This window comes from Macaca thibetana, chromosome 18, assembly GCF_024542745.1.
Source record: "Macaca thibetana thibetana isolate TM-01 chromosome 18, ASM2454274v1, whole genome shotgun sequence".
Taxonomy (NCBI): domain Eukaryota; kingdom Metazoa; phylum Chordata; class Mammalia; order Primates; family Cercopithecidae; genus Macaca; species Macaca thibetana.
Genome location: NC_065595.1, coordinates 58767621 through 58794726, shown reverse-complemented (window position 1 = coordinate 58794726; position 27106 = coordinate 58767621). Strand labels below are relative to the sequence as shown.

Here is a 27106-nt window from a genome sequence, read left to right as displayed (position 1 = left end):
TTGATAATTTTATCTATTCTGAACATTTATTCTTTGGTTCCTTATTGTATTTTTATATCATGCTTCCTTTTTTTTTTTTTTTTGGCGAATTTTAAGCTTCTTAGGATCACCACTAGAGGGTGACCACAGAAAACAAAAAGATTTTATTGCTACTGCTTATTGGTAACTGTAACAGTGGGTATATATTGTAGGCTGAAATGAATGATCATATTTTAGATCACATCTTGACTTTTTTTCCAAATTGCAAACATTTGAACACTTCAGATTTTGGCATTGTGAAGGAGACAGTAGTAGCATATTTTCCCTGCCCTTCAAACAGAAGATTATGATAGCACTTACCACATGCCAGCCTCTGCAAAGTGCTTCACATGCATCATCTCACTTAATCCTTTCAACAGCTTTTTGAGGCAGGTGTTAATATCCTCATTTTACATGTGAAGAATATGAGGCTTATAGAGATGAATTTAATTATTCAAGAACACATAGCTGATTACTGAAGCAGCTGTAACTTGAGCAAGGTCTAGGTGACTTTAGAATCATAACTGTTAAACCACTTTACATCACCTTTTTCTGTATTATGGTCTGTTTGTGAAGCAAAACCAAAACACATGGGCAGTGAATGTATCAGTACCTCATTCCTCTTGCTACCTCATTGCTTAGAGTTATCTTTGCTCTCTCACCAATTATCAACTTCCAACTAGTTTTAAAATTTTATTCATTCTACCAGTCCTTCCCATCCATTCCATTCTGTTCCCACTGTTGCTGACCCAATTAAGTACTCACCACATTTACCTAGACTATTATACTATTCTTCTAATATTTTTCTTTGGTTTCAGTCTTATTCTTGATTTAAATTTTATACATTTACAAATTATCCATTCTGAAAGCATAGGTCTAAATGGCTCTCTTCCCCTGTTTCCCAACTTCAGTGTTTTTGTTTATTAACATAGAATACAATTTACCTACTTTGGCTTGGCATTCAGACCCATATTCTGTGTGTCCTGAGTCTGTCTAACTTTATCTCCTGCTAATCCAATGCCTCAGCCCGCCTTGCCCTTCACCTATTCTCCTTTCCTAAAATACGCTGTCTGCTTTCTTCTTCTATTTTTTGGAGCATTTTCTTTGATTGGGGTGCCCCATCCCACCTCTTTATCTTAACCATCTTTCTTCCAGAGCTACCTCCTGTGTCATCATTGGAATTATTTTGTTTGCTCTGTACTTCCTTGTTCTGTGTTCTTATTTATTGTACTTACTGTACTCAGCTTAGTGCTGTTTATTACTGTGTGCATTTCTGTCTTTCTTTTAAAATTGTGGGCATTCATATTCATCTGTTCATCCTACATAGGCTCTGGCTATACAAGGCACTCAGTAAATGTTAGCCTTACTTTGACAGTGAGGACACTGTTGAATATCACAAGACGTTATATGATCAGTTACGGAATGAATTCTGTAGAGAAACTGTGTTAGGAATTCAAACAGCAATTACTTCAGATTAGAATGGTCAAAAAGATTTTTTTGAGGGAATTTAGGATTTATTGAGGGAATATGAAATCATGAAGTTTAGGATAAACTGAGAATTGAAGTGTTTAGGAAACAAGTATCTTTTAAATATTTTGAGTGGTTTCATTTTTATCGAGAGTAGGCATAGTATATTCAATAATGCTAAGCCTATACAAGAAAGAGAAAATTTACTTTTTTTTTTTTTTCCAATTCTTGCATAAATCTTGAGGGTGCCCCTGAAAATTTAAAACAGCAACTCTTCCAACCAGATATTTGGTGTCAGGTGACATTTACAAAAAATGCTTTTATTCTTCAGCAAAGTAGTGCTTCAGGTAAAGCTACATGACTTCTTTATTCCTACTTCCTTAAGACATTTTTAGGTAGTTGTGACTATAGATTGCCAGATAGAGTGTGATTTTAATTGGACACTGAAGAGTATCAGAAGATGACACAACTTTTATTACCAGTTGTAGTTGCAAATTGAGATGTTTTGAGTTCTTTTTTTCATATCAAATTTCTTTTTCTTAAGGTTGTTTTTCCTCTTATACTGACGAGTGATGTCAGAAGACAGAAGGAACCATTTTTAGTGTACTTGGAATTAAAAATAACAACCAATCTTTTTGGCCTTCATACTATAGAAAACCAACTGGGTGTGGTGATTTACGTCTGTAATCCCAGCGACTTAGGAGGCTGAGGCAGGAGGATTGCTTGATGCCAGGAGCTTGAGATCAACCTGGGCAATGTAGCAAGACCCTGACTCTAAAAAATTAAAAAATTAGGTTGGGTGCGGTGGCTCATGCCTATAATCCCAGCACTTTGGGAGGCAGATCACTTGAGGCTAGGAGTTTGAGACCAGCCTGGCCAACATTGTGAAACACTAGCTCTATTAAAAAAACAAAAATTAGCTGGGTATGGTGGCGTGCACCTGTAGTTCCAGCTACTCGGGAGGCTGAGATGTGAGAATCACTTGAACCCAGGAGGCAGAGGTTGCAGTGAGCTGAGATTGCGCCACTGCACTCCAGTCTGGGTTCCAGAGCAAGACTCTGTATCCAAAAAAAAAGAGAATCAGCTGCGTGTGGCATCACAGACTTTTAGTCTCAGCTACTTGGGAGGCTGAGGCGAGAATATCGCTCAAGCCCAGGAGTTTGAGACTGCAGTGAGGTATGATCGTGCCACTGTGCTGTAGCACAGCCTGAGCAACATAGCAAGACCCTGTCTCTTAAAAAAAAAAAAAAGAAAACCAGATAAAGCACATTGTTATTTCCAGAACCTGATGAAGTGTCTAGATGCCCTGTATTTTTGAAGATTGTCCTTTGAAGTCTCTATTTCAAAGCTGCAGATCAATATAGAGTCTAGATTTCAAAGCTGATCTTGATGTTTCCTCATAGTTTGATAGTAACTGAAATAAACACATTAAGAGGAAAAGAGTTATAAAGCCATTTATTGTTTTTTAGAATTGTGAAAGAGAATATAAATTTTCGCTATAAGACCCTGAGTACTTTGGCTGTGCTTTATAAAGTTTGGAGCATTTTAAGTAGAAATTACACCATGTTTTAATATAGTAGTTTTGTTTTTTTAAGAAATCTTAACTAAGAACAATGCTGTTCGTCTATTCTGATAGTTAATATTTATAGGCATGTTTTCATCTAGAGTTTAGCCATTTTTATCATCTCTTAGTATACAGGTAAAGTTTCTGATTTAAAGTAAGAGCAGAAATTATTTCTGCTGATAAAAGTGAAAACTGAATTTCTTTGGAGTAGCATAATCAGCATGCTACTTAGGTACTTTCTGTAAAGATGCTGCATTTTTAGCTAAGTTTTTAGAGCTCCCTCACAGGCATGAAAATAAATTAGTCAGCAGTATTCTCTGCAGAGCTGGCAAAAATAATCAGGTATTTTGGAAGTACAGATAACATTAATATAAAGTTTATATAGTATTTACAAATTTTTCTTGAATAGAAATTGAATGTGAAAAGAAAAGTAAAATATGAGTGAATCACCTGATGTGATATATGTTGTTTTTAGGTTGGTACTAAGATAATTTCACAGGCGTTTCTTATTTACTTACTAATTCCCACAAAAAATCTTACTGAATATATGAGCAACTCATAGTTTTCCCTCTAGAATGTTGTGATGCTTTTTTTACTTTTTAAATTCTGAAATATGGTCTGTAAACACGACTCTGTTGACTATTTGAAGATTTGATATGCTGTACTGTATTTTGGTGTTTAATGCTTTCCTTACAACTGTGAACATGCTGAGTGCTATCTACAAAATATAGCTGAGTCTATTCAGTAATAGGATACTTAGAGTGTGTTTTCTCTAATGTATGCTCATGCATCTACTGTCAAACACCATATGCCTTGTAATACACAAATGTACTTACTGTGACTGAGATGTAATTAATAGGAGGAAGAGGATCTTGAATGAAGTGATAAGATATGTATTTAGATATGTCTCCTTTTGCCCACAGTCTTTTAGAGAATGATATTCATTTTGAAATGGAGGAGTGGTCTGGAGTTGAGAATGTGTGAACATCTGGGTTTTTAAACTATTCTTGTCTTCAGTAATCTTCATTAATTGCTGAAATGTTTGTCTCTGTTAATTAAATAATATTAAATTATCTATCGTCTTATTGCAATCATTAAGAAAACTATATGGATGTTTGAATAATTGTCATTTTTTTTCTTTCCTTCAGTTTATCCCCACTGAAGGAGAATATTGTGTGTATATTTTTTATAAGGGACAAAGAAGACAGTGAGGAGAGTCATAGTATTTATTACTAGCAGAGTTCTTCATTTTACAGCTGTGAAAACAAATATGAAGAGGTGAAATATTTCATGAGTAAAAGTAGTGATGCTTAGCATTTTCTTTCTTTTTTGAGGACTAAAAAACTTTGATTCAGGGTCAGAAGAACTAGATACTGTTTTAAGCCTTTCCTCAAGATATCCTACAGTATCATCTTTTTCACCTTACCTGCTAACATTCAGGTAAATAGTGGTAAAATTAAAGGCCAATACTGTGGAAGATAGTGACTGAACATTTCTAGAGTGTTATATAATGTTTCTTTAATTTAAATATGCATACATCCATGTAAACCACACTGTACAATCCCATTGTGTTTTCAGGTGGGTTATAGGTGACCTTTCCAGATACTTTCTTCCTTTGAAGGAAGTTCTTTTTTGATTGTTATTATAAAGCATAACCTACATTTTATTGCCAGTTCTTTTCTTTTCTGAAGGATAAGAAATTTAATACCAAGAGACGATAGTAAGTAAAATTTTTATTTGAAATCCTTAAGTCATCCATACATTTTTCATAAGCTTTTAATAAACATCTTTAACCATTCTAGCTTTTCCAGGTAGAGTTAACAGTAACAAGTTATTTGATTATAATCACAGTCTGAATAATGTAAATAAGTTGAAATTAGTTGACAAGTAATTGATATTCACAAATGAAAACGTAGTCCCGTGGTAATCAATGCATAGCTACAGCTGGTTGAAGGGGACCAAATCCATTGAAGAGGCGATTTGGTTCCATTTTACCAGCTCTAGCAAAGCATTGTAGTACTGCTAGTATGGAATCCAAAACAGTTCGTAAAATTACAGTCATGGACCTTCTACAAGTGTTAGAAATTATCATACCAATGCTTCAGTCACCGAATGTCAAATTTTCCATTTTGAAGTCACTTTCCTACTGTTTTCCTGCGCTTAATGGTTTAAAAGTCTTTTCTTTTTAACACATTACTGCATTAAGGAATAATCAATGTACATCTTTGTTTTCAACATCTTTGCTTCTTTTTCTAATCTTGTCCACAGCCAAAGTCTTTGCTTAATTCTTACATGTAGACTATAAGCTGTTTCAAAACCAATAGTATTTAAAGGAACAAATAGACCTTGGTGTATTTTAGAGTAATGTTTTCCATTTATCTTTAGGCAGTAAACCAGATTACTTAAGTAGGTAAGCTAAAAGGTTGGGGAAGAGTTCTGTTAGTCACCCCCTTTTACTGCCACTGCTGCTTTTAGCATTATAGTTGAGAGCTAATACAAATTGTTGATGGGTGTAGGAATATCAATGGCCTTAAGAAAGTACCTCTGCCCTTTGAGTTATAAATAGATCACATGTGTATTCAGTGTATTGCTTGGACTTGTGTCGAAAGGAACTACCGTACATGCCAGTTTTTCTTTGTTTTTGCGTACGTAGTGTTACTAATCATAGGTTAGTAATTTAACCCTCTTAAAGGTCTGTTTCCTTGACTAAGTTCTCTGTCATTTTGGGTACAGATTGCCTAGTTACTTCTCATTATCGACTTAGTAATACATGGTGATTAGTTACAATCCATGAATACAAGTATTAAAATCTGTCGTGTGAATAATACTTGAAAAATCAGAGTAAAATTTTGTTATAATGTGGTTTTACTGTTGATTTCAATATCCTGGGCAGGGTGTCTTCTTGCATAAAAGTTTGATAAATTATAATTTGCCTATAAAGTTAAGTGCTCTCAGAGAAATATGGAGTAGAGAAATATTCTTTACAGTTACTGTTTTAAACTAAACTGGGAGGTCAGCACTAATTCTGGCAATATGCAAATGATTCTTGTACTAAGTATATTCTGCGTCTGTTGGTTGGTAAGTATCATACTGCTGGTGAAATTAATGTAACTATAATTCTTTTTCATCATTTATTCTAGTAGAAGTGAAACAGGTGTTAAACTGCCTGAACTTCAGTGCTGAAGATAGCAATAACACTGGCTTCTATTTTTACTAGTTATATGGAAGCTGTTTAGCAGATCCAGTTGCTCAAGTGTGCTTTTGGATGGCAGTTCAGTTTCATATACTGGCCATATCGGGGCAAGGAGAGGCCATGGGAAAAAAATAGTACAGCATTTGATAATGTCAGCATCTGTTATCCCTGTCAGGGAGACAGTTGAAATGTTTGAGTTATACCAGTGTCAGCAGATGCCCAGAGTTTAATATGTACTCAGTTAAAAATGAACAGCTGATCTAAGTGATAGATGTGACATTTTAGAGTGATTGAAAATACTCTTAGATAAGTTAAACTTGGAAGCACCAGAATCAGTATATAATTTTACTTTTAAAAATGAATAACCTGTCATTTTATTTTCTAAGGATTATTTATATAGTTTTAATATTATAGCAAAGAGATTCTTAGTTGCTGGGATGTTTGAGGATTATTAAACAACTTGTATACCTATAGAATGACTAATATAATTGTTTATTATAAAACATGAGTAATACTCTTTGAGTATTTTTATAGAAGAGCCTCTACTTTGAGTTCTAGGTATTTAGGACCTGTACAGGTAAACTTACCAAATAGACATGAATCATTGCCATTCTGTTTTGTGGATGATCAAAAGGGCTAAGCTTTGAACTAATTTCTTTGAAAATACAGAATTTTAAAATTATGTGCCTTTTATAATTTCCAATAAACATGCAGTAACATATATGATGCCATGTGTAATAGTCATTTTCATTGTAATCTGCTGATAAAGTGAAAATCATCTTTGTATTAACTAGTTGTCTTATTAAACAGAGAGAAAATGAACTGTAGTTAAACTTAGTCATTTCCATTTAATTTCTGATACAAAAAATTTAAAATATGCTTTTTATACATGTATAAATATTTCAGTTGAAATAATACTTTTGGTAAGAAATGGTTAGAATATGTGAATACTACTCTTTCTTTTTTTCTGACTTTGTCATTAGTAGCGTAAAACAGGTACTGCTTATAAATTTTGCTAAGAGCATTTGGAATTTAAAAAAAAAAATCTACAAACTGCATGAAATAAAAGTATTTCGATATTTCTAAACAATGGATTGATCATGTTTAGAGAAGTTGAATTGTAATTGCATAGTACCAACAAAAACAGTTATTCGATCTGTATAAATTGGTTCTTGACTATAGTGCTTTCATTTTACATGCCCTCTTGAAAGCAAATTCAAAGATAATACAGATAGTAAATTAATTTATTTTAAATATTTGGTAGTCTATTACCAATATGCCCTGCTGACTTACAGCTGTGGGCCAGAATTTTGTCATTTTTCATGCTTAAATCTTACATTTTAATTAATTTTAAGTTTTAACTTCACATTTGAAGTAGAGATTGGATTAAGACCCTGATAAACTTGAGAAGGAAGGACAAGGGCCACTATATTTGTAGCTGTCAGAAAAGAAAGCCTTTTTAAAACAACAAAACTTTTGGTCAGAAATTCCTCTAATATTAATAGATTATACATTTATCAAAATGAGAAGAAATAGCTTATCATGTGAATGAAACCAGCTCTTAGTATCTTATTTTTCTATACAAATCAGTGAGCCCTACTAATGAGATATACTTAAGTTAAGATTGAATTGTGGAGACAGAAAATAGGTCATGTATATTCCTCATTCTTTTGTGCTAGTAATACTATTTTCCCTTTTGCAGTCAAATTTTAATAATGAGAGTACTTAATTTAAAAATGTAAGATGTATGTTTTAAACTTAGATGATTTAAAAGGAGTTTCATGATAATTGAAATCTACTTCACTGGATCTTCTTTTCCTTCATGAAATAAAAACCTTAGGGATAGTTTCTATCTATAAGTAGTAGATAACCTTTTTTTTTTTGGTGTTAGTATTGCCAAAGGTCATCTATTCATGAGTAGGTTAATTTACCATATGAAGGTCATTCACGTAGAAAGAAGCAAGAGCTTCCTTTAGCTCAGTTTAATTCTCTTTTGGTGGTCTATTGCCTACCAAAAATACATACTTCTTTACATTCCATAGCATTGTATGTTCATATGGGTACATAAAGAAGTATGTACTCTGAGTAGGTATTAAGTTGTTAGCTGTAAAAACATGAAATATTTTATTTTCTTATTTGTTAGTGAAACATTCAGCTTACTGATGTAGAGCAATGGTAAATCATTTGCAGAGACTAATTTATCGAAGACTAAATTTTGTAACAAGTTTACCTGAAGCATGGCATTAACGGTTCCATATTCTTGGTGGACATAGACATTCCTAAACATTTGACCAGTTATCTGTTGAACTTTGTCCTGGTTTGATTCTTTTTGCAAGAGATTCATAGAATCAGTGTAGTGTTACAGAGTGTATTTCAGAAACTTAAGATCAGCCTAGTGTTTCTTCAGTCTTCAGGGTGAATTTCTTCTTTTTTTGTAGTCTGCTTCTAGATCCTACAGGTAGATAGTAATTAATTAAATTGAATTTTTTTTTTAACACAAACTAGATATCTTACTCAAAACCTAACAAATTAACCAGTAACTCTTTCTGATATTGACTCTGGAAGGTGAAACAACAAGGAGAAAAACCAGGATGAGTGTGGATGAATTGAACTTTTAAATTAAAAGATTATGAATTTTTGTTAGTGTTTTATAAGGTCACAGATAAGGACTCATGATCATTTGAAAATTTGTCATTCTTTTTTTATTAGTTCCTTACCTGAATTTTGCACTTTGGTGCTTCTCTTTGGGTTAAATACAATTATGCATTGAATACAAATTCAAATAGATGTAGAAATATCTAATTTTGATGAGTTTAAGTTGTTTTGATTCTTTAATCTTTTTAGTATAAAGGATAACTGTCAGAATCATCAACTTTTACAAAGTATCACTTCAAAGAACTGAAAGGTTTTAGTCTATGAGCACCTGGGTTTTATTTACCTTGATGATTTAGCATGAAAAGAAATTATAGTTGGTAAGTAGCCTTCAGTTATTATGGTATTAGAAGGTTAATTTAAAACCTCAAGAAATTTTCAGATTTGGCAAAGGAGAAAAAAAAAGGGCAGGGATAGTAGAATTTCTGCAGCTTGTGACAAAAAGCTAGTGCAGCTTATAGAGAGCAAATCAGAATGTGGCAGTAGATAGCCCAGCACTACAGCAGTTTCAGCAATGCAGCATTAGAATTACACCATGCACGTTCTGATTTATTTTTGTGGCCAATTAATAGTAAGCATTCAAAAGTATTTTATGATCTGCCAAGTTTTTTGGTTGACTAAACGTTGAAATAGAAGCTAATAGTTTTAGAAAATAAGTATACTTTGGAAGCAGGATATGGCTTATTAGAGATGCAAAATCATCACTTAATCTGAAACAATAACGACTAAATCTTTAATAATGTAAATGACAGTAATGTATTTGTACATTTTTAAGATCAAAAGTTACTGCCATGGTATTTGAACAATATTCCTTTTTACACTGCGTTAGCTCTCAACTTGAATTGTGAAATTAGGCTATGGTTAGATAGAATTTAATTTAACAATGAGAACATATATCGAGTCAATAATAGGTAAGCATGCAGAAAGTCATAAGCATCCTTAAAAGTACAGGCCTCTGGTGCTCTGTTACCTGTAAGCTTAGTGTCATGCAGCATTTGCAGCAGGAAGAAAGGTAATGACCTAGAGAATCACATCAGCAGCAGCCATCTCATCTTGATTGTTCGTTCACTCTATTCGCTGATTCAGCATTTCTTTTCATGAGCCCGGTGAAGGAAGGGGATGTATCAGTGAGCACAGAACCTCACCTTTTAAGATAAATTTGAAAAACAAACGAGCAAACAAAAAACAAGCTTACTTTTCCCTCTCCTCCCCTCTTCCCTTTACCAAAAAAAACAAAAAAACAAAAACAAAAAAAACCCACCAACAAAAAAAACTCTACAATAAAATTGAATTATTGTTGGCCATCTGATTTGGAATGTCATATAACACTCTTGCACAGTTATGTATGGAAAGTTAAGCAATCAAAAAGGTTGCTACAAAGGCCAAGAAAATGAACCTAGCTTGTCAGATGAAATGCTTCAGAAGAGGGGAAAAAGTTGGCAGAAGTTAATTTTATAGTCTAAAAAAGACAAAAAAAAAAAACAAAAAAACAAAACCAGAACCCAAAACACACCTTATTCCCCCCAAATAACTGTAAACATTCACCCTGTTTTTCTTTGCCCTCCAGAATACATTGGGTTCTTCTGACTTCTTAGGAAATAGTCTGCATCTGTCTTGCTTTTAGATTTTTTTTTTTTTTTTTTTTTTTTTTTTTGGTTTTTAGTTTCCAGGATTAAATAGTAGATCTGTAGTGAAGCTACCTTGTCACATCCAGAGGTCAAGTCTGCAAGCGAGGTCAGGACTTCCACATGGTCACTACAAGGCTAACTTATATTCTTCCTCAGTGACCACAGGCTAAACTGCTACAGCTTTATAGGCAGCTAAGCATTTGAAACATGCACTCCCAGGCAAACAGGCTCTCTTGTGCCTCTCTCTTCCCTGACCATATTTAGTCAACCATAGCAAAAAATAGCCTCTCAGCTGTCGATTGTCGATCCAAAAGCTGAGGAAGCCTCAATCTTGCTTTCTGCCTATTGATTGTTCATCCTGCGGTCCAAACACTGCTTTGCCATTTGTCCTGCCCCCCATTTTTTTTTTTTGGGGGTAAGCACTGCCAAATAAAGCGGTCTCTCATGTTTCCACTTACATTTCCCAGATTTTCACTGAGCTTGCGCTGAGACTAGGAAAGCCTGATGCACTGTCACTATACTTAGAAGCACTGCAGAGAAAAAAGGAAAGAGGAAAAAAATTACCCTGGCTAGTAGCAAGACAATCTTTAGACAGTTATGGAACAAGTGAAGTCCCTCTGCTGCCAAAATATATTTTATAACCTGATTTTTTGATTGATAAAAAGTTATGGATGGTGATATATTACATAGCTAACGGCCTGAAAGGATTTTGTAGGGTTATCTTTAGAGCTAGTTGTTGCCATATACATGCTTTTAAAATTTATTGAATAGTATTTGAATGGAAAATGTATAGAAATGGTAGGTAGGACCTGTATATTGGTGATGGAGAGACACCATTAAAGGAGAAGAAAATAGTATGTAAATGATATCTTGGAAGTGCTACTTAAAACAATTCACTGTCAATTTCAGTTAATTTTTTGTAATAATGCTTTGGTAAAAACAGGGTCCAGTATGCTTTTGAGAAATTATACAAGTATTCAAGTGCATTTTATTATGAATTCTACTTTATATTCAAATGTGTAGTGTTTTTTCTGTCCCTTCTACATTGTCATGTTTCTCTAATTTTCTGAAGTAACTTTTAGGTATGATCATTGCATACTTTACACAGATTGAGATAGTCATTATTAACCTGTCTATAACTCTGTTACATAGTATGTGACTCAGAGGTAAAAATACTTTTGTTTTGAATTTTAATAGCATAGTCACAATAGATTTTGATATTGAAAATTTTTTAATCAGAGAAAAAATATTAAAACATGAAATCTAGTAAATCTGTGGAGATATAGTTTAAGATCTCACATAAGAATGCACAAGAGAAACCAACTATACTTTGTTTGTAATACAAATATGTCCTCTTAAGAAACAATAAGAACTATTATGAGTTTTCTGAGCTTACACACCTACAGAAGTTTGTCCTTCACATTCTTTTTGTCTTTAGCATTTAATATCATAGCAGTTTAATTATTTTGAATGTCTATTTACAGTGACATAAGGACTACTACTTTAGATATTGGGCAATTTTAAACAACTTTCCTAGATAATGAAGTAATTTTGCTCATATTATGAGAAGATGACTTGTCTCAGAGTATAAAGTAGGTTAATTTTCAGTTTTCTCAAGTACCCCATTTTGGTAACGATTTTGTGGCAGTGAAAGTACTTATTTTTTAAGCAAACACTTATATAATGTGTTACGTGCCAGATTCTCTTTCTAAGCCCTTTATAAATATTAACTCATTTAATTTTTGTAATGGCCCTATAAAATAGGATTTGTGATTCTTCTCACATTTTACAGATGAGGGAACTGAGGCACAGAAGTTAAGTCATCTGCTGAAGTCACTAGCCGTTGTGGCTAGAGCCAGAATTTGAACTCAGATAATTTGGTTTCAGACTGGGAGCTCTTCACCACTATGCCACACTGCTCCTCTGATTTGTGATAATGAAATGAGTTAGGAAATTATTCCTCTTGGGAACTCAACCATGCACCAAATATATATTGCTAATATCTTTGCCTCAGTATATTCAGAAAGATGATTGATTATTTTGTTGTTTATTCATTTCTTCCATTCAACAAAACTTTGAGTTCCCTATACTAGGTATACGAAGTATACCTTTTTGATCAAAACGTGCTCAGTTGTATAGTAACCTGCTTTTAGCATGCCCAGAAGAACTACTGGCAGTTGATCAGTTTTCTTAATAAATTCCTTTTTGAATTCTGGACTAATCTACTTTACCTATTTGAGAGGTTGTTCATTAATTTAGCAAGCATTTATTGAACACCTAATATGTACTACAGTACTATTCTAATGTTGTTTTGCGTTAAGTAATGCTAATATATAAGTCCTCCACAGTTTAGCTAGTAGGGTTTGGGAAAATGTTGCCTGCCTCTGAAGAAAGATTGCAAAGCATGGCAGGCCGTAAAAATTGACCCAGTGCCACTTGAATACTACATACCAGTGTAGACAGCTGCTTGTCCCCTCTACTTCTTAGAACTCATTTGTTCATCATTCAGCAAACGTTTGAGTACTATCATGTGCCAGGGATTATGCTAGGCACTGCTATTAGTTGTTCCGGAACTTAATGCTTCTTTGGCACTATTCACAAATGCCTGCTTAACTGGTAGTAAGATCTTATCTTTAAAACATCCATGTCCTTAACCTCTTGGAAAACAACCAAATTGAGCATTAGGAAAAATATCTCCAAATCTCATATACTATACTTCACAGGTGAGACAGTCTATTGGCTTAACAAAATTACTGAATTCTCAAGCTGGTAACACCTTTATCCCAGTAACTCTACAGACCTCAGTTCTTGCAGCTTAACAGTCTCCTCTTAATTAACTAAAGTGCTGCAGGAAACAGCCTGCAACTGTCCTTGTGATTATAGTATGTGTTCCTAAGATTGCCTGTCCCATGGAAAGAGAGGGGACAGGCTGCTCTGAACTACTGCTGTTGACATGAGAGTGAGGGGACCAGAAGCTGTTTTGCTTAACTTTCCCTTAGCATATCTTGCAGGCTGGGCCCAAAGATGACCTCTTTTCTTGTGGTCCTGTATTATTATTATTATTTTTTGAGGGGGTTGGCAATTTTTGATTAAGATGAGCGGGCTATAGGTCTTGGTTCAAATAACTTACGTAGCTACTTCACCCTCAAGGAGGTGAAGTATAACTTCCCGCTCCTTAAATGTGGGCTGTATGTAGTCACTTCCTTCCTAAGAGCATAGTTTAGAGATATGGAAATGTTTACACTGGAAAAACATGAAAAACACTACTTCAGCCAGGTGATCAAGGTTAACTTCTGGAGTCACATGGCACGCTGATAGTATGTATCCTTGGTGTGATGTGATTAAATGGCACTTTATCTCTGTGGCCTTCTTACTAAGAACCAATAGCACAGTGTAATCATGAGAAAAGCATCAGATGAATTCCAACTTGGGAATATTCTACAGATATCCCATTAGTACTCTTCAAAACTGTCAGACTCATCAAAAACAAGGAAAGTCTGGGAAACTGTCACAACCTAAGGGAGCTAAGGAGAAAAGACAACTAAATGTAATGTGGTATTCTGGAGCAGAGAAAGAACATTGAATAAAACTAAGGAAATCTCAAGTGTGGGCTTTGGTTAATAACAGTGCTTCATCATTGGCTTATTGTAACAAAGGTACCATACTATGTAAAATGTTAATAACAAGGATGAGGAGTATATGGAAACTCTGTACTAGCTTTGCAGTGTTCTATAAATCTAACATTGCTCTAAAATAGATTATTTAAAAACAAAACCAAAAATTAATTCACCCTCTCCTGGCTAGTTGACCCTTGCATTAGTTTTGATTTGGGGCTATCTGCAGTGTTTCTCCACGGCTTAGTAAAAATCAAGTCGATTTTGCTGTAATTGATTTCACGAAAATATTACGTTTAGTCTCATGTTCTTTTAAAAGTATATTAAAGGCAGGGAAGTATATTTTATAATTTTTTTTAAAATCAAGACTAGTCTTATTTTTAAAAGATTTTTTTAAAAAGAATATGTGAAAATTGTGAAATGGTCAGATTTGTGTGGGGTGGTATAGAGAATACAGTGGAAGGGAGACTGGGGGCCACTGGGAAGAACAGTTTAGTTTTAAAAAGGAGAAATGGCAGGACAAATTGAATGTGGACATAAGAAGAGGGGAAAGAGTCTAGAATGATTCCCTGGTTTCTGAGGAGAATGACTGATTAAATGGTAAGAAGGGTTATCAAGATCAAGAATATAGGAGGAGGCTGGGTGCGGTGGCTCATGCCTGTAATCCGAGCACTTTGGGAGGCCGAGGTGGGTGGATCATGAGGTCAGGAGTTCAAGACCGGCCTGGCCAAGATGGTGAAACCCCGTCTCTACTAAAAATACAAAAAAAAAAAAAAAAAAAAAAATTAGCCAGGCGTGGTGGTGTGCGCCTGTAAGCCCAGCTACTTGGGAGCCTGAGGCAGAGAATTGCTTGAACCCGGGAGGCGGAGGTTGCAGTGAGCCAAGATCGAGCCGCTGGACTCCAGGCTGGGCGACAGAGCAAGACTCCATCTCATACATATATGTATGTATGTGAGAGGAGTATTGGGAAAGAGGAGGGGGCAAAGAGAAATTTGTACTATGTTTGAGTATATGTCTATAATCTTAAAAGTTGTCATAATACTATTATATTGAAGAATTTGAGACCATATACTGAAACATTTTTACATATATTAACTCATTTAATTTTTACAACAGCCTTATAGTTTTGTTTTTTTTTTTTTTGAGTCAAAGTCTTGCTTTGTACCCCAGGCTGGAGTGCAGTGGTGTGATCTTGGCTCACTGCCAATTTCCACCTCCCAGGGTTCAAGTGATTCTCCTGCCTCAGCCTCCCAAGTAGCTGGGATTACAGGCATACACCACCATGCCTGGTTAATTTTTGGATTTTTTGTGGAGACGAGTTTCACCATGTTGGCCAGGCTGGTCTTGAACTCCTGGTCTCAAGTGATCCACCTGCCTCGGCCTCCCAAAATGCCACCTGCCTTGGCCTCCCAAAGTTTCATGTTACAGGTTATAGGTATGAGCCACCACACCTGACCCTTATAGGTATTTTGTAAGAGATTTCTGTAGCACTTTTGGTATTAGATATGAATCATGACCATTTGTTGTAGTTAAGAGATATGAGCTAGAGATGTTATAGGTGAGAATGCTTAGTGAGGGCTTCACAGGGTCCAGGTTTGGGCATTAACTTTATGGATCCAGAAGTAATTGGACTTGGGATGACTGACTAACATTATTTAAGCTTGTAAGAGATTGATATGTAAGTCAGAATGTCAAATTACTATTTACAGAAAGAAATATTATTGCTAAGTACAGTTCTCAAAAATAGCTAATCAGTAGATTTTTTTTTTTTTTTCTCTGCTAGGGGAGAAAACAGATCTAGTCTGAAAAGCTAAATTAAAATTGGAAATTAATTGGCGAGCAGGACAATTGGTTGGATGATCTTAACAGTGTCATTAACCTGTGATAATTTTCCATGTGATGATGTAGTATTTTACTGCAGGGCAAAAAAGAATACCACGGTTGCCTGTCAGGAGACTTTCTTTGTGGATAATTTTGAAGATACATAGACAAATCCTTTTTCTCCTTATTTTTCCAGTCTTCACACAAACTGTTTTCTCTCTCTCTCTCTTTTAAAACCAGTTATTATTTTCCAGATAAAGACACATAGTTGTTATCTTTTTTTATTGTGATTCCATCCTGGTGATTTAATTTTTAGCTTAATTGGACTTCTGGATTTCCTTTTCTACAAATCTTTTTCTCTAGTTGTTATCTGTATGTTTTATTTACTCAATTAACTTATCTGATGTATTCATTTGCCAATAGAACATTATTTCTATGGGAGATCTCAAATCACCATTTCTATTTAAAATACCTTGCTAGTGTTTTAACAGTTCATTTAATCAGTTTAAAATGAGGCATTTCTATTAAATAATGCCACATTTTTTTCAATTTTTATTTTTATGGTGTATTTCTCAGTATTTTAAGGGGAATAAAGATGGTATTTTAATTCTGATTATTTAATATTGTAATTTGCAACATTTATGTAAGTGGGATTAATTAACAGAGTAGATTTGTTCTGAGATGAAAACTACCTCCCTGATGTGTGGATAGTCATGATGTGAATGCCATACATTGTCTCTTACCCTACACATTTGAGCACGTAAGAAACAGAACTTACAGGGGTAAACAGTTCTGGAAAATTTTAAAGATACAAGTATTAAATCATGTGAAAAGCGAAAAAACATTTTATTAAATGCATTACCTTTTCATTTTAATGTTAGGATTTGAGTACTTTGTAGAAGGTGATCTGGAAGAGAGTAGGACAATTTTTGTCACTTAAGTGATATCCTGGAATTACTGTCTTTCCCTTGTTCTAACGGTTCAGTTATATATATATATCCTACTGAGAGAAAAACCCAAAAAGACACAAAGTAAGGAGACAGCAAAGAACCAGCAGGCTTTCAAGAATACATATCTGTTTCTGTGTAAGTGTCTTAATAACTTTCTGAGCCATGGCCCTTTTGAGGGACTTCAACTTCCCCTAGCTTGTTTGCTTATGACATGCAAGACCAGAAGAACAAGTACATGATGGCTTCATCTCCACCAGCAGCTTGTGCCCAGAGGAGGAATTGCTCTCCTACCCGTTTCCTTTCTTTGAGATGTTGGCATTGTATTAACTTTTAATGGCAAAAACTGCAATTACTTTTGCACCAACCTAATAATATGAGAATGTACTTCTGAAACTAGAATGGAAGACAATGGGAAACATGATTCTGTTAACCAGCTTCTCAGAAATATCTATTCACTCAAAGACTTTAAAAAAAACATGAAGTTACTGTGAACCACACTATAATTTAATACTTTCTGTAACAGTGGTATATCTAAAAGGTTAAAAGGAATACAGGTGCATATTAAAAATACTTCAAGGCAATAAGCCCAAATATTATCTTAGTGTTTTGATTTCAAAAACGTTTTTAGAGTGGGCATGGTGGGTCATGCTTGTAATCCTAGCACTTTGGGAGGCTAAGGCGGGTGGATGGCTTAAGCTCAGGAGTTCAAGACCAGCCTGGGCTGTTACATGGTGAAATCCCATCTCTACAAAAAATACACAAAAATTAGCTGGGTATGGTGGTATGTACCCATACTCCCAACTACTCGGGAGGCTGAGGCAGGAGGATCACTTGAGCCTGGGAGGTTGAAACTGCAGTGAACTCTGATTGTGCCACTAACTGCACTCTAGCCTGGGCAACAAAGAGAAACTTTGTCTCAGAAAAAAACAAAAAAAAGTTTTTAATCAAGCTAATATATGTACATAGTTAAGTCAAATGTTACTACAAAACTTATAATGAAAGATAAATATCTTCTGCTTCATCCCTCCTTACCCGTTTTTTGTCTGCACCAACAACTTGTAATTTATCCTGTAATTTCTTAATTTATCAATTATAGGCATCTAGTGATTTCATGTTATGGAAAATGAAGATTTAAAAGTAATACCCTCTGTTACTACCATTCCTCTCAACATGATTATATCACAATTTTTGTTTAAGTCAATGACAAGTATTTACATTATTATTTTTACATTTTGATTTTAATAAAATGTTTTTTCACTTTTCACATGATTTAATACTTGTATCTTTAAAATTTTCCAGAACTGTTTACCCCTGTAAGTTCTGTTTCTTATGTGCTCAAATGTGTAGGGTAAGAGATAATGTATGGCATTCACATCATGACTATCCAAACATCAGTAGTATAATGTGTTACCAATACTTTTTCCCATTGAGAATCTCAAAGTCTGTATAATATCTAGTATTTTATTTTAATTTATGGAATGAGGAGGAGTAAAATCCTTACTAGTGACTGAAAACAAAAGCAGAAAACCTTAGTCTTACATGAAGCCCATGAATGGGATTTAGTGGTTTGTAGACTCACCCAAAATTGTATTAATAGGTAAAGATTTTGACATGCATTTCTCTGGAGGAGAGCCCATAGCTTTCCAAAGAAGTCTGTTATCCCCAAACAGTGATTATAACTCAGTTACAGCCATGGAAGGGGCTCTGTAAGCTGTGATTCTCAGTATACTTTGGGTTCATAAACCTGTTTAAAAAGTCTAATAAAAGGCCGGGCGCAGTGGCTCACGCCTGCAATACCAGCACTTTGGGAGGCCAAGGCGGGTGAATCATGAGGTCAGGAGATCGAGACCATCCTGGCTAACAAGGTGAAACCCCGTCTCTACTAAAAATACAAAAAATTAGCTGGGTGTGGTTGTGGGCGCCTGTAGTCCCAGCTACTCGGGAGGCTGAGGCAGGAGAATGGCATGAACCCGGAGGCAGAGCTTGCAGTGAGCCGAGATGGTGCCACTGCACTTCAGCCTGGGCGACAGAGCGTGACTCCATCTCAAAAAAAAAAAAAAGTGTAATAAAAGTTTCCAAGTGATTAAGTGTAATTTTAGAGGTTCTTCAATCCTCCACAACCCATTCTCAGACTTTTTTTTTTTTTTTTTTTTGTTCATTCTCAGACTTCTTGAACTTAGTTCTGCTCTTCGGTGCCTGGAGTTTACATCTTTAATTCTCTTTTGTATAACTTTCTATTTTTTGCTTTGGAAATATTTTTTTACTGATTTTTAAATTTTAAATATTAAATTATAATGGTCATTTTGTGTGTTTTGCTCCAAACTTGGTTTACCACTTCTAAATGATGTCAAATTTTAACTGCAATTCATGATAACCAGCTACACAATAATCTGTCAGCTAAGATAGTTCAGCATATATAGTGTTTTAATTATCAAAGTTTTTCCTACTTCTAAAAATTGTTATCTGGCTGTTCTTCATTAACTGTTTCATTAATAAATACTATTGATACTGAACCTGAGAGGTTCCACAAAGCCAAAGTGGTGCCCTCATTAGGGTATATTTCTTTTCTCTTTGGTTTTTCCCTCTTGTGTTTCCTCTTTGTAGCACTTCCGTTCTGTTTTGATTCTATTTCCCAGATAGTAATAGTGTGTCTACCTCTCAAAATACCAAAAAGCTAGCTGGGCATGGCGGCATGCACCTGTAGTCTCTGTCAAGGCCAGCCTGGGCAACATAGCAAGACCTCATCTCTTTAAAAAAAAAAAAAATTAAATTAAAGCTGCACATTTGAGATTTAGAAAAGTGGAATTTCTATTTGTCTCTAAGAGCATGATTTTCTTTAAAGAGGAGTATCTTCATTTGATTGCAAAAGTTTCTTTTGAGTGTATTTTCTAAAGAAAATATATCAAATTATGCAAATATAGAAATAATGTGAATTTAACTTTCAGTGCAATGCGTGTTTTACTATCTAAATTACCAAGACCATGGATTGTGGATGAGAAGAAAGATGATGGTTATACTGCCTTACATCTGGCTGCCCTTAATAATCATGTAGAAGTGGCGGAACTGTTGGTACATCAGGTAAGAAAAGAGTTAAATAATTCTCTCTCTCTCTTTTTTAAAACAATTTGGGACCATTGCCATTCATTTATTTATTGCTTTATAAATTGCCTGTTAGTAGGTTCCAGTAAAACCTCATGATGATGAAAATTCAGATATAATGCATATTCTGTCTTCTGCCCAATACTTCTTAAATGCAGGATGGTAATGTGTGTGTGAGAGTGAGTCCCTTAATTCCCAGGATTTCCTGTGCACAGTCTTCCTGGATGGGTGCTACAAAATGGGCATCAACTAACAGAGATTTCCCAGAATGGCTGCCACTGTTATGGAAGTATCATCAACCACAGCACCAAGACCATCTGTGTTGATAATTAAACAGTGTGGCCAGTTGTCAGCAGACTGCAGTTTGTAGCTAAGATTAGGGGATTTATTTCATAACTACTGCTGACCCCTGGAATTTATGACTTGATAGCATTACAGACTCACCTTAGTCATTTCATTCATCTCAGAATAGGATGACACTATATTTTTATGAGATTGGATTTTGCAGGGAGCCTATTTTGTGGTTTTAGGATATTTTAGTAATTTCAGCAAATTTTTCATATGCTTCAGTAAAGCATATGCCATATAGATGCACTGAAATTACCAAAGAATTATCTGTGGTTCCTGACTTCAAGGAATTTATAGTCTAGTTAAGAAGATGAAACAGAAAAATTTAGCAAATAATATATGTAATTAAATACCAAATTATAAAGTATACATTCCAAAAACTACAGAAATTTAAAGAAATATATCAAAAGTTAAGCTACCCCCCCACTACTTTAAATCTTTACTATTAAAATTACTACTCTCTGTTAATTATGATAATTCCTTTTTATTCAAAAATCTAAGTGAACTTGTAACACTATCTTGATGTCTTGGTTATTGTTGCCTTGTAGTAAGTCTTGAAATCAGATAGATTAAATCCTCTTTCTTCTTCTTTCTCAGGATTCCTCTAATGTTCTAGATCTTTTGCATTTGCATGTAATTTTTTGTTTGCTTTTGAGACTGGATCTCACTCTGTCACCCAAGCTGGAGTACAGTGGCACAATCACGGCTCACTGCAGCCTTAACCTCCCAGGCTCAAGCAATCCTCCTGCCTCCCAAGTATCTGGGACTGTAGGCATGCGCCACCATGCCTGGCTTTTATTTATTTATTTTTTCTGTAGAGACAAGTTCTATGTTGCCGAAGCTGGTCTCAAACTCCTGGTCTCAAGTGATCATCTTGCCTTAGCCTCCCAAAGTGCCACCATGCCTTGTCCATATAAATTTTAGAATCAGCTTATTAGTTTCTATTAAAAAGTCTTTTGGGAGTTTGATTGCTCTTGCATATATTAGATTTGTTCTTCAGTAAGCTTTTGCGGATGCTATTATAAATTGTATTTTAGCTGGATGTGGTAGCACGCCCCTGTAATGCCAGCTACTCAGGAGGCTGAAGCAGGATTGCTTGAGCCCAGCAGTTGGAGGTTACAGTGAACTGTGGTAACACCACTGCATTCTGGCCTGGGCAGCAGAGCGAGGCCCAGTCAATCAATGAGTCACTCAACAGAATTGTTTTTACATTTCAATTTCCAATTGTATATTGCTAGTAGATACAAATACAATTTTTGTATGTTTTCCATATATCCTGTGACCTTGCTTAAACTTATTCTAGTATCTTCTCTGTGGATTACTTAGTATTTTCTATATAGCAATCATACAAACCAAAAGAATAAAAAATGCAGAAGTAGAACCACACATATGTATAAACAGCAACTCAAATTACTTAAGAAAAAAAGAACCATACATATATAGTCAATTCCTTTTTTTTATAGAAGTGCCAAAGTAATATGGGAAAGGATTGTTTCCCAAAAATAGGGCTAAACCAAGTAGATATCCATATACCAAAAACAAAAAAACCCAAACAAAAAACCTTGACTTTACTTCATAACTTATCCAAAAATTAAATGGGTCATAGACCTGAACATAAAAACTTAAACCATAAAACCAGCCAGGCCTGGTGACTCATGCCTGTAATCCCAGCACTTTAGGAGGCTGAGGCAGGAGAATTGCTTGAGTGTAAGAGTTCGAGACCAGCCTGGGCAACATTGTGAGAACTCATCTCTACTACACACACACACACACACACACACACGTGTGTATATATATATTTTAATTAGCTGGGTGTGGTGGCATGTGCCTGTGTCCCAGGTACTTGGGAGGCTGAGATGGAAGTATCACTTGAGCCTGGGAGGTTGAGGCTTCATGCCACTGCATTCCAGCCTGGGTGAAGAGGGAGTGAGACACCATCTCCAAAAAATAAAAATAAATAAAAGGACAAATATAAAAATGGTCAAAAGATTTAAACATCCACTTTACTAAAGGAGATGTACAGTTAGCAAATAGGCAAGTGAAAGTGTCATTAGTGATTAACAAAATAGAAATAACCACAACCAGATACTACCAGTTGCCCACTAGAATGACTAAAATTAAAAGACCAATAAAACCAAGTATTGGTTAGGATGTGGAACAATTAGAATTCGTATACAGTGCTGGTGTTTTTTTAAAGCAGGCACTTTGAAAAACAAATTGGTGGTTTCTTACAAAGTTTGACATAAATTTACCATGTGACTTAGCTATCCCACTACTAGGTATGTACTCAAGAGAACATTGGACACCTTTCTAAGCAAATACTTGTACTGAATGTTTGCAGCAGTTATTATTAGCCCCATACTGGAAGCGAAGCCAAATGTTAATTAAGCTAGTGCCTGGATAAACAAATTGTGCAAATTGTGGTGCACCCACGCAATGAATACTATTTAGTGAAATGTCAATGCTGGAAAAGCTCAGGAAACTTAAAGAAAATCCCCATTGTTCACATTTATATGAGAAATAGACATGATAAAAAATTAAGCTGACACTCGGGAGGCTAAGGCGGGAGTATTCCTTAAGCTCAGGAGTTTGAGGCTGCAGTGAGCTGTGTGCCACTGCACTACAGCCTGGGTGACACAGTGAGACTCTCAAAAAAGAAGAAAAGAAGCTGAGATCAGGTGCCCTCTGACCACACATCAAAGAAACATAGTAAAAACAAATGAGAAATTCCCATCTTGAAGAATATAATATAACATTACCAAAGTTTCAGCTCCATATACTCCTCCCCAGTATCAGAGTTGGAACCAGAGGGCATGCGTGGTTCTAAGACCTAAACGAAATGATCAAAGTTTATCTTTTGAATCTTCAGCTCTTTTGTTGCTCTCATTTTTTAAAAATTTAAAATTATGCTAGACATTTGCTAGCCATTTTTATATGTTATTTTTCTTAATCTTCACATTAACCCTGTGAAATAGGTTTTAACTGTCACCATTTTGGAGCTGAGGGAATAGATGATGGAGGTTTGACCTAGGTCCCCAGACTCCGAGGTGCACTTATTTTGTGCCTCAGTCTTTTTCTTCATCAGGGTTCAGCTTTTCTCATATGATTCTTTGGCTGCCCTAGGATCTGGGGTAGGACTTTCTGCTTACTTTAATGCATACTTTTATGTACGAATTAAGCATTGCCTTCTCACCTAAAGCAAAATTTCTTTTCACAGATTGAGGAAGAGCTCAAATATGCAGCAAGGGGAAGTGAAATTATTAGGTCATTAAAGTAAATCTAAATCCAGTGTGCAGACTCATTAATGTAACTTTTCAGGGAATATTTACAGTTCTAAGGAGTTAATTATTTCCATTGCTTTATAGTGGAGATTGAAAGAGATCTGTCTTTGAACTGTACTGTGCTTTGTCCTTTTTAACTGTTCTTAGATGGAATTAGCATAATAAAGATGATTTTTAAAACTTACTGTTTTACTTTGGAAAGTTAGTTGCCCCATCCATTTTTCTACTTTAACAGCAACTGTTACCATATGAGAATAACCTTACAGCAGCGGAAGGAGAAAGTAGCCAGCAGTGTTCGGTGTTATTTATTCCTTATGAGGAGTTAGTTTTCATGTTCTTTACTGTTTTCATGTTTACTTTACTTTAACCATTTAAAATTTGTTCTTCTCGTTTAGGGTAACGCAAACCTGGATATCCAGAATGTGAACCAACAAACTGCCCTACACCTTGCTGTTGAACGACAGCATACCCAAATTGTTAGGGTAAAGTATTGACATACATTTTAGCTTACAATTACATTTTAACCATACAGATTCTTAGAACTTCCTGAAAATTGAAATGATACAGTGTTACATGTCTCAAAATGGCATAGTTAGATGTAAGTAAATCTGAATACAATGTGATTTGCCAAGACACGTAAGACTATATGCTTGAGATTGGTTTCTATATATAGATGGTACTTTTCTAAAGCTCTTCAGTAAGTATCCTAGAAAGGATTAGGGAAATTGGTAAAGCACCATAAACAAAGTTTTAATAAACTTATATTTACTGCTAAAGTAATCTATTGAAATGTCAACTATGCATTTTTATTTAAGGGGTTGTACTTTAGCAAACACTGTTCACATTTATTGTTATTTGAAATTCCTCTTGCTATCCTCCATGGCTTTCCTCATGACCATACATTTGGAGAAAATTTACCAAAAGAAATGGAATCAATAATAACAGTTGCTTGTTTGTTTACATAATAAAAGAATTTTGAACATTATGATTTGGTCCTGGTGGAAGTGCTTGACATATCTCAAGTCATATATCTAAAGTTAAAAAGAGAAATAAAGTCCTAAATATCCCCCCATTATCATCATCTTAGAGTAGATGAATTAAGTAACATATCGATTCTCATATATTTTTATTTTCTCTAATTCAATATATTTAAATAACCAGAACACATCAGTCTTTGTAAGGAGCCACAGGGTTGGAGAAGAATAGAAGGCAAAAGCATAAAAATGATTAGCTTTAGTGGTAACTTCTTCAGCAGGTCCAGGGTGCTCTCACCATTACTTTAGATATGTTGAAGTTTCTTATGTATGTGGACACGTTACCAATATGAGACATCTTTCTCTCTTAGCTTTTGGTCCGTGCAGGTGCCAAGCTGGATATTCAGGATAAGGATGGGGATACTCCTTTGCATGAAGCTCTAAGGCATCACACTTTGTCTCAGCTACGTCAGCTCCAAGATATGCAAGATGTGGGGAAGGTGGATGCTGCCTGGGAGCCATCCAAAAACACAGTGAGTAAAGATCATCTTTCATTCAGTACCAGTGGAAGAACCTTTTTATGCAAGATCTTATATTTACTGGTAATCTAATCTGTATTGGATAAAATATTTTATCAGACCTACGTACTTAGAAACTTAGTTTATGAACTTAGTCAGTACTAACTTATTGCTCCACATTTTTACCAAAAGTTGTTCAGTTCTGTTGTTGTTGTTATGGACTCTCACTGTGTTGCCCAGGCTGGAGTGCAATGGCTTCATCTCTGCTCACTGCAACCTCCCGGGTTTAAGTGATTCTCTTGCCTCAGCCTCTCAAGTAGCTGGGATTACAGGCGCCTGCCACCATGTCCAGCTAATTTTTGTATCTTTAGTAGAGACGGGGTTTCACCATGTTGGTCAGGCTGGTCTTGAACTCCTGACCTCAGGTGATCCACCTGTCTTGGCCTCCCAAAGTGCTGGGATTACAGGCCTGAGCCACCACGTCTGGCTGTTCAGTTCTTTTTGACATCAACCATTCATAAGTAGATATGTGGTGGTATCTTACTGTGGTTTAATTTGCATTTCCCTAATGACTATTGGTATTGAGCATCTTTTCATTTGCCTATCACCACATGTATTTTACAAAGTGTCTGCTCAAATCTTTTGTTCATTATTTTGTTGTGTTTGTTGTTTTCTTATTACTGAGTTTTGAGAGTTCTTTATGTAATCGGAATACAAATTCTTTATATGTGAATGCACATATTTTCTCCCAGTTGGTAGGAGATTTGTCTTTTCATTCTTTTTTTATTTTTTATTTTTTGAGACGGAGTCTCGCTGTGTCGCTCAGGCTGGAGTGCAGTGGCATGATCTCGGTTCACTGCAACCTCCGCCTTCTGGGTTCAGGTGATTCTCATGCCTCTGCCTCCTGAGTAGCTGGGACTAACAGGCGCCCGCCACCATGCCCGGCTAATTTTTTGTATTCTTTTTAGTAGAGACAGGGTTTTGCCTTGTTAGCCAGGATGGTCTCGATCTCCTGACCTCGTGATCCGCCCGCCTCTGCCTCCTGAAGTGCTGGGATTACAGGCGTGAGCCACCACGCCCAGCCCTTTTCATTCTTCTAATAGTGATTTGGAAGAGTCAAGTTTTTTAATTTTGAAGAAGCCTAATTTATCAAGTTTTTCTTTCATCATTTATGTTTTTTTTTTGTGTTCTGTCTGAGACATCTTTGCCAAACCCAAGATCACTAAGGTTTTATGTTTTGTACTAGAAGTTTATAAAGTTTTAGCTGTTATGTTTAGGTCTATGATTCTTTTTGAGTTAATTTTTATATATTGTGTGACGTATGGATCCAGGTTCATTTACTTGTGGATATCCAGTTGTTCCAGTACCATTAGTTGAAAAGACTGTTTCTTTTCTTTTTTTTTTTTTTTTTTTTTTTTTTTTTGAGACAGAGTCTCGCACTGTTGCCCGGGCTAGAGTGCAACGGTGTGATCTTGGGACACTGCAACCTCCGCCTCCTAGGTTCACGCGATTCTCCTGCTCCAGCCTCCCAAGTAGCTGGCATTACAGGTGCACACCACCACACCCCACTGATTTTTTGTATTTTTAGTAGAGACGGGGTTTCACTATGTTGACCAGACTGGTCTCGAACTCCTGACCTTGTGATCTACCGGCTACAGTCTCCCCAAGTCCAGGGATTACAGGCATGAGCCACCACACCTGGCCGAAAAGACTTTCTTTTTCTACTGAATTGCCAGTGTACTTTTATCCAAAATCAGTTAATTGTTTATGTGAGGATCTCTTTCTGGATCATGTATTCTGTTCTATTGGTCTATGTTTTTAGCTATTTCCCCCAGTCTTGATTACTGTCTACATAATACGTGTTGAAGTCAGGTAGTGTAAGTCCTCCAGTTTTCTTGTTTTTTCGAAGTTAATTTGACTATTCTAAGTCCTTCACATTTCCATAAGAATTTTAAAATCATTTTTAAGAGGGTAAAAAG

General features: G+C 35.4%; 1 protein-coding gene and 1 long non-coding RNA gene across 7 annotated transcripts in view; one reads left to right on the top strand and one right to left on the bottom strand.

Moving 5' to 3' along the window:
- Positions 1–27106, top strand: part of MIB1 (MIB E3 ubiquitin protein ligase 1) — a 133589-nt gene that overhangs the window by 81935 nt on the left and 24548 nt on the right. For all 3 annotated transcript variants that reach the window (XM_050767618.1, XM_050767617.1, XM_050767620.1), the window contains 3 exons: positions 19853–19985; positions 24031–24117; positions 24981–25142. In XM_050767618.1, the coding sequence (XP_050623575.1) occupies positions 19853–19985; positions 24031–24117; positions 24981–25142 (382 nt within the window). The remainder of the gene's footprint in view (positions 1–19852; positions 19986–24030; positions 24118–24980; positions 25143–27106) is intronic.
- LOC126941281 (uncharacterized) lies at positions 75–10940 on the bottom strand. 4 transcript variants are annotated; one of them, XR_007721231.1, is made up of 4 exons: positions 9865–10940; positions 8473–8694; positions 3886–4097; positions 75–2899 (listed from the first exon to the last, which is right to left on the bottom strand). It is a non-coding gene; the product is annotated as an uncharacterized LOC126941281 (long non-coding RNA). The 4 variants fall into 4 exon arrangements; XR_007721230.1 differs by having other exon boundaries at positions 75–4097; XR_007721228.1 differs by lacking the exons at positions 75–2899; positions 3886–4097 and having other exon boundaries at positions 4763–8694; positions 9865–10039; positions 10440–10844.